General features: G+C 40.3%; 1 protein-coding gene across 1 annotated transcript in view; it reads right to left on the minus strand.

Annotated features, from left to right (window-relative positions):
* The window catches only part of LOC120314877 (protein Shroom2-like), a 306,437-nt gene that overhangs the window by 107,809 nt on the left and 183,386 nt on the right, over nucleotides 1-15,242 (minus strand). The window contains 1 exon segment of the mRNA XM_039358413.1: nucleotides 4,417-4,568. Within this exon segment, the coding sequence (XP_039214347.1) occupies nucleotides 4,417-4,568 (152 nt within the window).

Consider the following 15,242-nt stretch of genomic DNA (forward strand, 5'->3'; position numbering starts at 1 on the left):
CTAAGGACATGGTAGCCAGGCAGTGGGGATAAGACTCTGCCCTTGTGCCCAGTTGCACGCAGATGATGCTGCAGGGCATGGGCGGAAGGCATGGTCACCATGGCGCTGCTGGGCTGGCTGGGTGATTTGTGGCAGGCAGTGGAGGTGGTGGGTGGCCCAGTGGGCAGGGCGGAGCAGGGACGGGGGTGGTGGGGTGGTTTTGGGGCACTCGGTCTCTAAAAGGTTGACCATCACTGGTATAGGGTACTCCTGTCAGCTTTCTTTTACCGTATATGCCGGCGTATAAGGCGACTTCCGCAAGCGCTTAAAATCGGCGCCAAAGATGGGGGTCGTTTTATATGCCGAGTCATCTTATACGCCGGAAATACTGGTAGTTTCCGGTGTATAAGATGACGTTCTAGGAATGCGGCTTGGCGACAAAGATGGGGGTCATCTTATACGCCGGGTCGCCTTGTACGCCGGCATATACGGTAGTTTGTTCAACACTAGTGCTTATCGCTACATTTAAACTACATTGTTTCTTTTGCTTCATGTTTCTTGGCTGTCTGCCCGAGGCTATTAACTGTGCCAGGCCGGGGAGGAAGAGAGAGAGGAGAGAGAGAGAGAGAGAGAGAGAAAACCCCTCTTCTCTGGTACTTTTATTTTTCGGCTTGACTTTTCTAAGAGAAGGGAAATGGATGTTTCTTTTGGAGCAGCCTTTCGTATTTGTAATAGTTGGTTTCTGGGGTTAGGTTTGTTATTGTTCCTGCCTGTTTAATATTTCCCAAAGATATTTCTTTTTCTTGGGTATGTAGATGCTAATTTCTAATTATTGATTGAATCAATAATCCATCACAGCCATGGAGCAAGTTTCGAATTGATTCCGGAGTTCACAGATCTTAAACCAGGGGTGGGGAACCTTGGCTCTTTTATGACTTGTGGACTTCAACTCCCAGAATTCCTGATCCAGCACGGCTCAGTTTGGAAACCTCTCCCTTTTTCCTCAGCATGGCTGACTCAGGAGTTGAAGTCCACAAGTCATAAAAGAGCCAGGGTTCCCCACCCTTGTCTTAAACGGTTGCTCTGCGGGAATTGCATCCCATGAGGGAAGCCGAGCGAGGGATTTACTAAGGCTTTGGAAATGGGTGTTTGTAAGTCTAATCAAACAGACGAAAGCTGACAGCTGCTCTTTACTAAACTTTCCGCCCCAAAAAAGCAATGTTACAAAAAAGAGAAACCAGCGAAGGAGCCAAACATTTTCCTTTGACCTTCTCCTGAGGAAAGAGGAACGCAACATCTGCCAGGTGTTTTTTGTCCAAATTGAGCACCCAAAGCAAAGGGAAAAAACTGCTGCGGAGTTTTGAAAAACTGTCAGGGCTGCTGTGCCCTTTCCCAAAACAAAGCACCCCACGCAGCCCATCCCCATCCCGCACAGCCGTTGCAACACCTGACCACTTACTTGTCCAAAATGAAGTACAGGTCGAAGCCTCTGTAGCAGGGGACCATCAGGGTGGCCAGGAAGAGCCACTGCAAGCCCTGGGGAAGAGGTCTCTGTCCTGCACAAGCCACTTCCAAATCCAGTCAGCCCAAGGGGCGAAGGTCCTGAGGCTCTGCTCCTCCCAAGCTCCTTTAGTGGATGGCCAGGCGGCGGCAGCAGCTTCTCAGGGGATCAAATCCTCACGTTCAGAAAGGAGGGGAAAAGACTGTCCGGAGGTGGGTTTTGTTTTTTTGGGGGGTGGTTTCAGATTTCCCTTCTGCTCTGCTTTCCCTCTGGTCCATTTTCAGGGGCGCCTCTGCCTTGTGCTTCCAGCTCAGTGTAGCCGAGCCCGCCACTGTTGGCCAGATGATTGGCAATTTCCAGTTTCTGTTGCTTTACTTTGCCCCAGATTTGAGGAATGTGGAAGCCTCATCCCTTCTCCCGCCCCCTTCCCCGTGAAGGAAAGAGCTGGAATCTGGCGCTGATCCTGGTGCTTCAGCTGAGTCTCAAAGCACCAATCAGAAGAAACACTAATCAGCTGGAGCCTGGTGCTCCACTACCACTTCCCGCTACCACTCCCGCTACCACTTCCAGGATGGTTGCATACCACCTGCCAGTTGCCAATGTACCACAGGTGGTATGCGTACCACCAGTTGAAAAGCCCTGGCTTAGGGAATAGATAACATGTTAATTGTTCTTTTTTCCCAACAAGAACCCAAAATACCATCAAATATTCAGACCAGATGGGACTTTGTTATAACCTATTGGTTCTTTGGCTATATAATTTTTGATAGATCTCCCAGAAAGTATTTGTATTTGTTGTTATTCTGACATGTTTATTTCTTCCCTGATTTCCCATTCCTATCACTTCCTACAGTTCTATCATATGTGGCTAACATAAAATTTTAGCAATTTTTGCCTTTATATAAATATTTAAAAAGTTAAAAGTTCTTCTCTTATATGGCATTCACTTGGAAGTCATTTTATGAATAAATTCAAACCTTGAAAACCATTACTCTATCTACATGTTCTATTTGGGGGATGCATATTCTGGAAGATTTTTTTCTTTATACCTCTCTTATTGTCTAAATATTTCCAGTTCATTAATTTTTGTTTCAAGGAGAGAAATTTGCTCCTTTAGAGCAGGAATTCATGGCTGTGACATAAACCCAAGCTATGAGCAACATATGATATTTGATACAATATAATGGCACACCCTCTGTTCCCTGCTGACTTTGAATTTTCCTCCTCCCTCTTCCCTTTTTAAACTTCTCCAAATTGTTACAAACAGCAGTGCCCCAAAAGTTGATTCTTTAGATATCTTGTTCTGCTTTCTTTAAGGATTATGGTAAAATACTAAATATGAGAACCTATTGCTCATGATTCTCTGTTATAATTCTTCAACAATTTCTTTACAGCATGCAAGACTGGTCTCTAGATAACAAAGATTAAAGATTGATAGAAGATATTTCACTAGATGCTCAGAAGGAATTTGGTATATGATCTAATTATAGAAATGAACCAGAAGGCTGTTCTCAAACTGACTCTAAACTCTATATCTTTTCTTATTGAATCACAGGTATTTCCTGTATTTTTTTTTACTTTTACTTTTGCTTTTGTGTGGGGATAATGAGGGTGGGTTTTTTTTTTTACTTGATATGCCAATCTTATCGTGCAAGTTTCTGGAGTCACTTCACCCTTGAGGCAATATATAGTATAATGGTAGATTGATAATCTAATTACTATACATAAAATTTGTGCACTGTAATACACAGAAATTACAGCCATTATACGCTAGTCTTTTTCTTTCCATCTTTCTGAGTTAACCTATATTTGCCTATTCTCTTACAGTCTTGGAATGCATCTGATCTATGTTGACATAATTTCTTTAGGATGCCAACTTCATTCCTTACATATAGCCATACTGTCCTATAACTATACTCAATAAGATATTCTCAGTATGTGCAGAGACAACAAACTCCATGTCATGGTTCCGACAGATGAAACTCTTCAAAAGAACTTCGAGGCATTGTTTACCTTAAAGAATCTTTTATTTGAGAAACAAATAGTTGAAACCAAAAACTAAATTCCCCTCCCCTGGATACAAAGTAACAAAGTACAATTCCCTCCTCCAATAAACAGTCATAAATCACATTTCCTAATTAGCTTGAAGTGTGAGCTTTCTCCTCAGCTCTCCAGCCCACCAAAACACTATCAACTCTGGGCCCAATGTCCTTGGGTTCCCATGGCTAAGTTGTTATTGTTATGACTAGCTGGACTCTCATCCCTATTTCCCCTCCCAGCATCAACTAATTCTAAATGGCTGCATTTCCATCAGTTGTCAAAGCAAGAGCATCCGATGTTAACAGCATTGACACTCGACTTCTGAAGCTACTGTTTATTAAAAATATTAGTAATAGTAGACTGAAACATAGACAGTTTTCCAAATTGGGGTAGAGTGACTTAAAAGCAGAAGCCTAACACACCTAAAAACTGCAGTGGAGATATGAATATCACACTTTATAATCTTAAAAGAATGAGAAGGAATATTTCCCACAACCATTCAATGATTAAACCCACGATATCTGACAAAGCATCATTTCTAGATATGAGGTGCATTTCCCCAAAACTGTCACAGTCATAAATAATGAGACTTAAAATACGTACAAACCAGATATTTACCTTGCAGTTTTTTTTATTTAGAAATGCTACAGAACAAATCCTAATAGTTTACCTGACTATTGTTGAGTAATCTTTTCCCAAGAATGAATGACAACATCAACTAGCTTTCTGAAGCAATTAAAAAATAAAACATGTTGAAGAAGTTACTTTAGAAAATGCACACAGAAATTTGTGGTGACAAAGGTATCTTTGTAAAAAGTATTCATTGTCACTAAATTAACAACATCGAAACAAAACCTAATTTCAGTTTTTGCCACTGCATATTGTGATCATCTTACCTTTTTACCACAAGCTTTAGAAACTTATATGAGCCTTTCACTAAGCAGATTGCCTCTTGCCTGAAGCCAGAGAGGTGAATGTCATTGATGCTGACAATCTCATCTCCAACAAGCAATTTATCCACAGCTGCAGCTTTGCTACCTTCTTCAATCTAAAAAATAAAATGAGAAAAAAATCAACGTGGTTTACATAGATTATTAAAAAAACACATATTCTGCCTGTTTATCTTATAGAAATTGATCGGCTGACTTGACAATAGTGTAAAAGAAGTATTTTATTTATTTATTTATTTATTTTATATTTCAGTACCAAGTGACTCTGGGAGATAAAAAGAAAGAAAAAGGAAAAGGAAAAAGAAAGGAAGAAAAGGCATCCAAATAGTTGATCTGGAAGTTACGAAGGCACTGTGGTTAAATTTTCTTGTCCAAGAGATAGTCCCTTATAACACCATTTTAAGAAGGTAAAACTCACATGCTGTTATTATCTCTACCTAGGTAGCAATTCCAAACTTAAAGTGCCATAAATCCTCGCTTCCATCACAGAAATGAATTAAGGATCAATTAGATCACTAAGTGATCAAACACTGTCCCATCATTGATATCAAAATGCTAATGCTCCTTGTAATGAGAGTATGAGTTACTGAAGCCAAATAGTCATTCATTGAGTGTACCAGCCAGAGCTGGGAAAAGGCCCCTCTAGTCATGGCCTCTGGGTATTCTTTAAACAGGAGGTAACACCTAATAATTTTGGGAACACTGCTATATGGAGAAAAATGAGGTCTGGAATAATACAAGGAAGTACATTTAATGTGTTAGTTCTCTAAAGAAACCTTTATAGAAAAAAAATAATACAGCAGAGATATTTACCCCCTTTCTCACTAGTCCTTATATCATGTACATTATTACTTTTTTTTTTCTTTTGCTTCTGATAATTTTTTGCTTTATTCGGAAATATATATTATATATATAAATTTGCTTGAAAGAGAGTGGGCAGATGTTTATTGCCATACACCTCAAAAAGACTGTTGCACAACTGCTTTTTCAAATTTAATAATAAATATAACATTTGAGGTGAAGCGACATATGTTCTTTCTTCATAATATTTACCAAACAGACCAAGAAAGAACTTTTGAAGGCAAAAACAAACCAAACAAAAGCAAAAAAACCCCAAGTCATCAGTTGGAAATTTGTTTTGTTTAACAGAACAGAACAGAAAGTGGAATTTCAGTAAGCTGAAGAACACGAAGAACTGTAGTACAGCCTATTAGAAAAAAAATATCACTTCTACATTTTCTTAAACTATCCATTGTAGAAATGGTCTGAGATAGATTTTTAAAAAATAATTTCTATAACTTAGCTATGAACCTAATATGAAAAAATAGTCACAAAATCCAGAAAATGGATAATGAGTACAAGACATAAGTTACATGACTTTTAAAAGATGAGTCTGTTCATTATTATTTTTCAAAAACATTTATTAATTTTCTATTATTACATTTGAATGTTGTTGTTGTTGTTAATTGCGAAGTCGTGTCCGACCCATCGCGACCCCATGGACAACGTTTCTCCAGGTCTTCCTGTCCTCTACCATCTTCTGGAGTCCATTTAAGTTCTCACCTACTGCTTCAGTGACTCCATCCAGCCATCTCATTCTCTGTCGTCCCCTTCTTCTATTGCCCTCAATCTTTCCCAGCATTAGGCCCTTTTCCAGTGAGTCCTTCCTTCTCCAGATCCTGAAGTTTGAGTTTCAACTTCAGGACCTGGCCTTCTAAAGAGCAGTCAGGGTTGATCTCTTCTAGGACTGACCGGTTCGAACGCCTTGCAGTCCAAGGGACTCGCAGGAGTCTTCTCCAGCACCATAGTTCAAAGGCCTCAATTCTTTGGCGCTCAGCCTTTCTTATGGTCCAACTTTCACAGCCATACATTGCAACTGGGAAAACCATGGCCTGGACTATACGCACTTTTGTGGCAGGGTGATGTCTCTGCTTTTTAGAATGCTGTCTAGATTTGCCATAGCTTTCCTCCCAAGGAGCAAGCGTCTTTTAATTTCTTGGCTGCAGTCCCCATCTGAGGTGATCTTTGAGCCCAGAAAAATAAAATCTGTCACTACCTCCATTTCTTCCCCATCTATTTGCAGGAATTGAGAGGGCCGGATGCCATGATTTTGGTTTTCTTAATGTTGAGTTTCAAGCCTACTTTTGCACTCTCCTTCTTCACCCGCATCAAGAGGCTCTTTAGTTCCTCTTCACTTTCTGCCATTAGAGTGGTATCATCTGCATATCTTAGGTTGTTGATATTTCTCCCGGCAATCTGAATTCCAACTTTTGATTCATCTAGCCCTGCCTTTCTCATGATGTGCTCTGCATATAAGTTAAATAGGCAGGGCGACAGTATACAGCCTTGCGGACTCTTTTCCAATTTTGAACCAATCAGTGGTTCCGTGTCCAGTTCTCACTGTTGCTTCTTGACCCACATATAGGTTTCTCAAGAGACAAATAAGATGGTCTGGTACTCGCATCTCCTTAAGAACTTGCCACAATTTGTTGTGGTCCACACAATCAAAGGCTTTAGCATAGTCAATGAAGCAGAAGTAGATGTTTTTCTGGAACTCCCTAGCTTTCTCCATGATCCAGCGTATGTTGGCAATTTGATCTCTAGTTCCTCTGCCTCTTCGAAATCCTGCTTGTACTTCTGGTAGTTCTTGATCCACATACTGCTGGAGTCTAGCTTGTAGGATTTTAAGCATAACTTTACTAGCATGTGAAATGAGAGCAATAGTGCGATAGTTTGAACATTCTTTGGCATTGCCTTTCTTTGGAATTGGAATGTAAACTGACCTTTTCCAATCCTGTGGCCACTGTTGAGTTTTCCAAATTTGCTGGCAAATTGAGTGTAGCACTTTTACTGCATTGTCTTTTAAGATTTTGAATAGCTCAGATGGAATACTGTCACCTCCACTAGCTTTGTTGTTGCTCAGATTTTCTAAGGCCCATTTCACTTCACATTCTAGGATGTCTGGTTCGAGGTCAATGACCATCTCATTGTGGTTATCTGGGATGTTAAGCTCATTCTTGTATAGTTCTTCTGTGTAGTTTTGCCATCTCTTCTTAATCTCTTCTGCCTCTGTTAGGTCTCTGCCATTTTGGTCCTTTATCATATCCATCTTTGCATGAAACGTTCTCTTCATATCTCCAATTTTCTTGAAGAGATCTCTGGTCCTCCCTATTCTGTTGTTTTCTTCTATTTCTTTGCACTGTTCATTTAAGAAGGCATTCTTATCTCTTCTAGCTACTCTCTGGAATTCTGCATTCAATTGGGTGTATCTGTCTCTTTCTCCCTTGCCTTTCGCTTCCCTTCTTTCCTCAGCTATTTGCAAAGCTTCCTCAGACAGCCATTTTGCTTTCTTGCATTTCTTTTTCTTTGGGATGGTTTTAGTTGCTACCTCTTGTACAATGTTGCGAACTTCCATCCATAGTTCTTCAGGCACTCTGTCTATCAGATTTAATTCCTTAAATCTATTTGTCACCTCTACTGTATATTCATCAGGAATATGATTTAGTTCATACCTGAGTGGCCTAGTGCTTTTCCCTACTTTTTTCAATTTAAGCCTAAATTTTTCAACGAGAAGCTCATGATCTGAGCCACAGTCAGCTCCTGGTCTTGTTTTTACTGATTGTATACAGCTTCTCCATCTTTGGCTGCAGAGCACATAGTCAATCTGATTTCTATGTTGACCGTCTGGTGATGTCCATGTGTAGAGCCGTCTCTTGGGTTGTTGGAAAAGAGTATTTGTTATGACCATCATATTCTCTTGACAAAATTCTATTAGCCTGTACCCTGCTTCATTTTGTACTCCAAGGCCAAACTTGTCTGTTATTACGGTTATATTTTGGCTTCCTACCTTAGCATTCCAATCCCCCATGATGATAAGGACATCATTTTTTGGTGTTAATTCTATAAGGTGCTGTAGGGCTTCATAAAACTGGTCAAGTTCATCCTCTTCAGCACCAGTGGTTGGAGCATAGATTTGGACTATTGTGATATTGAATGGTTTGCCTTGGATTCGAATTGAGATCATTCTGTCATTTTGGGGATTGTATCCCAGTATTGCTTGTCCTATTCTTTTATTGACTATGAAGGCTACTCCATTTCTTCTGAGGGATTCTTGCCCACAGTAGTATACCTGATGGTCATCTGAGTTAAATTCACCCATCCCTGTCCATTTTAGTTCGCTGATTCCTAAGATGTCGATGTTCAGTCTTGTCATCTCTTTTTTGACTAGTCTAGCTTGCCTTGATTCATGGATCTTACATTCCAGGTTCCTATGGAGAAAAAATCTTTACAGCATCAGACTTTCCTTTCACCACCAGATATATCCACAGCTGAGCGTCCTTTCGGCTTTGGCCCAGTTGCTTCATTCTTTCTGGCGCTACTAGTACTAACCCTCTGCTCTTCCCCAGTAACATATTGGACACCTTCCGACCTGAGGGGCTCATCTTCCAGCGTCATATCTTTTTGCCTTTTAGTACTGTCCATGGGGTTTTCATGGAAAAGATACTGGAGTGGTTTGCCATTTCCTTCTCCAGTGGATCACATTTTGTCAGAACTCTCTGCTATAACCTGTCCGTCTTGGGTGGCCCTGCACAGCATAGCTTATAGCTTCATTGAGTTACGCAAGCCCCTTCGCCACGACAAGGCAGTAATCCATAAAGGGGTACATTTGAATAGTGCTTAATAAACATCGTGTTGTCTGGGTTAATTTGTTTGCTTAATAATACAAGTTAATTCTTAATCTCTACCCCTTTTTTCCAACCATTGATAAAATAAATTCCATGTTTGAAAATATTCTGTATCTTCTTTCTCTTTGATCCTTAATGTAAGTCTGTCCATTTTGTCCAATAGCTTTTTGATTATCTCTTCATCTAGTGGTGTTTCTTCATTCTTCCAGTGCTGAGAAAATACATTGCTGTTAGTACATGCAATGTTACATATTTATAAATCATAGGCAACACCAGACTCTATCAAGGGAGGAGTTGGAGCCGTGGCCCAACTCAGAAAGGATGAGGCTACCCTCATATTGCTGGCTGACAAAGGGAGGGCCACGGACGTCATGGACAGAGCGCACTATGTTAACAAGGCGTTGGAATTACTCGGTGATGTCACAGCTTACAGGATCGTAAGTGGGGACCCCATGACGACCCTTAAGAACCGTGTCAATAAAATGCTCAATGCCCTTAAACGCAGCAAGAGGATAGATGAAGATACTCTTGCTAGGATACACCCGAGTGACACGGCGGTGGCCAGGTTTTACGGGCTTCCCAAAGTTCACAAGGAGGGTGTCCCACTTCGACCCATTGTGTCGTTTAGGAACACCCCGATGTCAGGCTTGGCCAAATGGCTAAGTCATCGTATTGGCCATTTGGTCAATGACAGTTATACCACCGTTAGGTCTGCGGAGGATTTCTTGGATAAAATCAGTAACCTGAGGATAGAGGATGATGAGGTGATGGTGTCTTTTGACGTGGTCTCCCTCTTCACCTCTATCCCACAGGATTTAGCTGTCAAGACGGTTAAGAACCTACTTTATCTCAGGGAATTAGGACAGCACCAGGACTCCCTTCGCCCTGACGACCTTGTGGACCTCTTGGGAATGTGCTTGAAAACCTATTTTACATTCCAGGACGTTATTTATGAGCAGATTAAGGGTACTCCCATGGGATCCCCAATTTCGAGTGTTACAGCTGAGGCCGTTTTGCAGCAATTGGAGCACATAACGATGGCCCAGTACCGTCCCAAGTTCTGGGCCCGCTACGTGGACGACACTTTTGTCATCATTAAGAGGAGTCGAAAAGCTGACTTTGTGGGTGCACTCAATTCAGTGTGTGCGGATATACAGTTTACGGAGGAAGAAGAACGCCAGGGCAGGTTGGCGTTCTTGGATGTTTTAATCCACCGCCAACCTGATGGGACCCTGAGGACTAAGGTCTACCGTAAACCCACACACACTGACAGGATTTTGCATTATCGTAGCAATCACCCAGTGGCCCACAAAGTTAGCTGTATTAGGACACTCTTCAAGAGAGTGGACTCCCACTGCAATACAGCCAAAGCCAGAGCGGAAGAAAGGCAACACCTCTTCCACATCTGTAGGCAGAACGGATATCCCACCAGTTTTGTTAAGCGCCATGGTGCCCTGTCCAGACCTCCCAACGGTGCACAGACGGAGATTATACCATCCCAGATTACGCGTGTCACCCTCCCTTATGTTAATAACGTCTCAGAAGCCACTGCTAGGCTGTTGGCACCCTATAATGTTAGGGTGGCACACAAGCCCAACCAGACATTACGGTCTTGTGTCATGAGACCCAAGGATCCACTCCCCACATTGGAGAAGTCTGGGGTAGTATATAAAATTCATTGCAATAACTGCCCCAGCAGTTATGAGGGTGAGACCTCCAAGAGGGTTAAGACCAGGATCCAAGAGCACAAGCTGGCTATTAGAAGAGGGGAACAGTACTCCCAAATACTTACACACATGATAGAGTCTAGTCATAGCTTTGATTTTGATGGGGTGCAGGTGATAGCTAATGACATCACGAAGAGTGGCAGGCTATTAAAGGAGGCCTGGCTTTCGCGCGAAGGAGCCATCAACCGTCACATTGACCTATGCCCTGCGCATTTAGCTTTAAGAGCATGGGAAGTTCGCACTCGACCACCATGGAATGGACGACCCAATAATTGTAGTCCCATCCCCTCACTTCAGAGAACTGATACCCGTGAGAATAACAGCCAAAGATCAGAGACCCTCCCGACTTTAAGGATGGAGACGTACTTTCTGTGTATGAGGCAACCCAACAACCTTAGAGACCTCACCCCCGTTGGCCTGAATACTCCCCCCACTTGTATGGAAACCCCCGTTACTGTGGACTTCCTCACCCACCCACCTGGAAGGCATTCGCACTCGTATGGAGCAGCGGAATTGCCACAAGACAGAAGGACGATGACATCCGGGTCCAACCCGCCTCCCTATTCACTGCGTTCGAGGAAAGCCACGCCCCCTGCGGTTGCATGGGAGGAGAGCGCCCGTGAGCTCCCTGCCTCAGGAACAATCATACATCCTCGGACAGCAGCGTTTCGAGCGATGAAAGAAGAGAGGGTGATTGTTGGATGCCAATTAGATCGGATGCTGAAACGATCGCCCCGGAGGGTATCTGCCACCCCACTTAGTGGACGGCAGGAATCACGGATTGGTTCTCTGAATGGAATAGGAGCTATTACAAGAAAGAAGGAGATTGATGCTGTTAAGGATTACAGGAGAGTGGTTAGAAAGACCGAGTGTGAAGGGAAGTCCGATAGTATGAGTGCTTGCAGGGTGTTTGTAATAGGATCTCAGAATAGAGAGCAGGAACATGATGGTGATGGATGTCGAAAGAGTGGAGGTGGGGAGAGGTCCATCTGTGTAGAAGGTTTTAAGGGAGAGGAGGGGGAGAAGCAACTTGGTGATAAGGATCACACACTGGATTGTAGAAAGGCTATGTGCCCTCTTGAGTCACAGATGCAGACAGCTGGGAAAGTGAAAGCTAGTACGCATGTAGATGGGGAGAATGAGGACAAACTGAGCAATTATGTAGCAATTGACACAGGTACAACGATTGGCCGGTTGGGACCTGTTACATGGTTCAGGAGTCGAGCGCAGGCGCTGGCTTGTTTATAAATGTCTCTCCCACTGATTCATTTGCACCCTGATGTTGGCAGGAGCCAATAAAAGCTAGGTCTGCTTTTTAAAAAACTTTTAAATGTTTTATATTTAAACTTTTAAAATTTTATAAAACTTTTAATGTTTTAACTTTTCCTGGTGCTCACGTTTTATTTCTTAGTGTGTGTATATATATATATTCACACACACATACATACATACATACATACATACATACATACTTTGCTTATCAAATTTTTCTGGTATTAAAATCTACATGCTTTCCTAACATCTTTTTTAACGATGTGTGTATTTTTGTCCAATTTTTTTTTAACACAGATCCACCACAAATGGCAATATGTGCCAGATTCTTGGTCACATTTCCAACATTTACTAGACATATTTTTAAACATTTTTGCTAATCTAGCAGGTGGTAAGTACCATCTATAAAACATTTTATATAAGCTTTCTTTATAAGAAGTTGCCATAGTCAATTTGTAATTTCTTTCCCAAAGATTTTGCCATTTCTCTAATTCTATATTATATCCAAAGTTTTTTGCCCATTGTATCATTGTATCTTTTACTTGTTCATCCTCCATTTTCAAATTTAATAGAAAGTTATATAATTTCTTAATCAATTTTTCATCAACAATATCTGATCAAACATTGTCTGTTCTTTATAAAAGCCATACATTTTTGCATCTTTATCGTATCTCGATTGCATTTGCAATTGAGGCTAACCATGATAATTCAATACCCTGGTCTACAAGTTCTTGTTTAGATTTTAGTTTCCCTTCAATATCCAAAATGTCCTTATATGTCAAAAAATTTTCATATTTCACTAGGTTCAGGTGAACAAATGCTTCCATCATTGAAAGCCATCCTAGGATTTTCAAATAGATTTTAGCTTTCCCACATGAATTAGTGAATGTCTTACATAGTGGTTTTGAATGTATCTATGAATTTTATTCTTCTTATACCACAGAAATGCATGTCCTTCTAGATATAACAGTCTTTTATGTCTGAGAATTATCCATTCTTTTATCCATGTTAAGATACCTGCTTGATAGTATAAGACCCAGTTTGGTAATCCAAATCCTCCATTTTCTTTGGATTCTTGTAGCATTTTCAATTTAATTCTAGCTTTCTTTCCTTGCCAAATAAATTTTGAAATTCATGTATCCAAATCATCAAAACATTTCTTCTCTATTTTTATAGGTACTGTTTGGAACAAGAAAAGCAGTTTTGGTAAAAATATTCATTTTCACAGTAGCTATTCTTCCTAATACTGACAGTTGTAAGTTTTTCCATTTTTCCAGATCTAATTTTATTTGATTAAGTAATTTTATGTAGTTATCTTCTTTTATCGTTGCACATCTTGCTGTTAGATATATTCCCAAGTATTTAACTTTCCTAACTATTTGTAAATCCATTTTTTCAGGACTTCTGGTTTTGTGTGGTAGCGACCAGTTTTGGGTGTGCGGATTCTCTGCACCCCCGCAGCTAATTTTGCCCTGCCAGGGGACCCTAAATGGGTCTAAGTTGCCCCGGAGATGCAGCGAAGAAAGAAGGGTGCCCCAGCGATTCTGGAACAACAGCGGGAAAGCCTAACCTGACAGGAGAAAGGCTGGCCATATTTCATTGACCAGCCCAAGCTACTTGCAACCAAAGTCCAACAGTACTAACCAGCACAACTGTAAACAGCGTGTTTGAAACTGGGTGAGGAATTTGATCTTCTCTTTTCTATTCTATATTTAATTTCCTGGAAAAGATCCCCAAGAAGCAAAATACCTCCAAAAGAGAAGGAGGGGGATTTCCACCCCATCCTTATACTAATGGAAGTGGAGAATTAATCTTCTTATGGAAGATCAAAATATATGGAAGTGAAATATATTTTGTGGAAATATATTCAGTGGAACCTGAAATTTAAAACTTAAATCTGAATAAATCTAATATTGTTGAATGGTTAGGACTCTCATTCTAAAGACAATTGTTCATTTTGGAAACTGAAAAACAAATAGATGCTGATATCTAGTGGTGGATGAGGATTATGATAGCTTATATAAGACTTGGCATAACCTGGGAAAAGCTAATCTGTGTTTGTGACCTTCAAAGCTTTAACAACAAAGAACAGCTGTGACAAAAAAGACAATGATCTGAACTGTAGACAGAGAGAATTTATATATTATTTTATTCCAAGCTAAAATACAAAATATAAAAAAACCTTTTATATCATTATTTTGAACATGTTTGTGGTTTTATATTTTCTGCTGTATGTTGCCTGGAGTCACCTGTGACATTTAGTAGATAAATTAAACTTGAAACTTGCACACTTGTCAACATTTCAAACAGTTAAAATTTTGTAATGCCATAATTTTTTCCATGCTGTTTTTAGAAATTGTATTTAATTGTGATTGAAAAATATTATTTTATATATTTAAAGCAGTGGTTCTCAACCATTTGGGGTCGAACGACCATTTCAAGGGGGTCGCCAAACAATGCAGTCCACCATTTTTTCCCCCTTTTCCTTAGCTGTGCTACTCCCTTTTATTCTATTGGCTTTTGAAAGCAATAGAATAGACTCTCTTGAATAGAGTCTAATTCTATTGGCTTTCAAAAGCTAATAGGAATTGTCCAGGCTGTCTCTGCCCTGCTGAGCCCGCCAAAAGTCCCATTCTGCAAACGGTGCTGCACCAGTTGAGTAATCCTCTACTTACGACTGGTTCAGTAGTCCTCGACTTGCAACCGGTTGGGGGGTCACGGCATTAAAAAGGTTGAGAACCACTGATTTAAAGTATAATTAATTAATTAATATGTTTAACAAATCAATTAAAAAGATTCTTAAATCACTTTCTACTATACATAGAAATTTACTTTAAAATTGCTGGCAATACTGTCCTCTTGATCAGTGAGAAAGTCATGATAACTCTAAATTATTGAGAGAATAACACATTTGAAAAGTTTCAGGATTTTCATATGAGATTTGTAAGATTTTCAAGATGATATTAGGGCATCCATCAATTTAAATGTATTATATTTTTATATAATACATTAAAAAATAAGTTACAATACAATTTACATCTCTGCTCTATTATCTGTCATTAATATTATATTCTAGTTGTTATATTTT

Source organism: Crotalus tigris, unplaced genomic scaffold (assembly GCF_016545835.1).
Source record: "Crotalus tigris isolate CLP2741 ecotype Arizona unplaced genomic scaffold, ASM1654583v1 scf7180000019016.1132606, whole genome shotgun sequence".
In the NCBI taxonomy this organism is placed as follows: domain Eukaryota; kingdom Metazoa; phylum Chordata; class Lepidosauria; order Squamata; family Viperidae; genus Crotalus; species Crotalus tigris.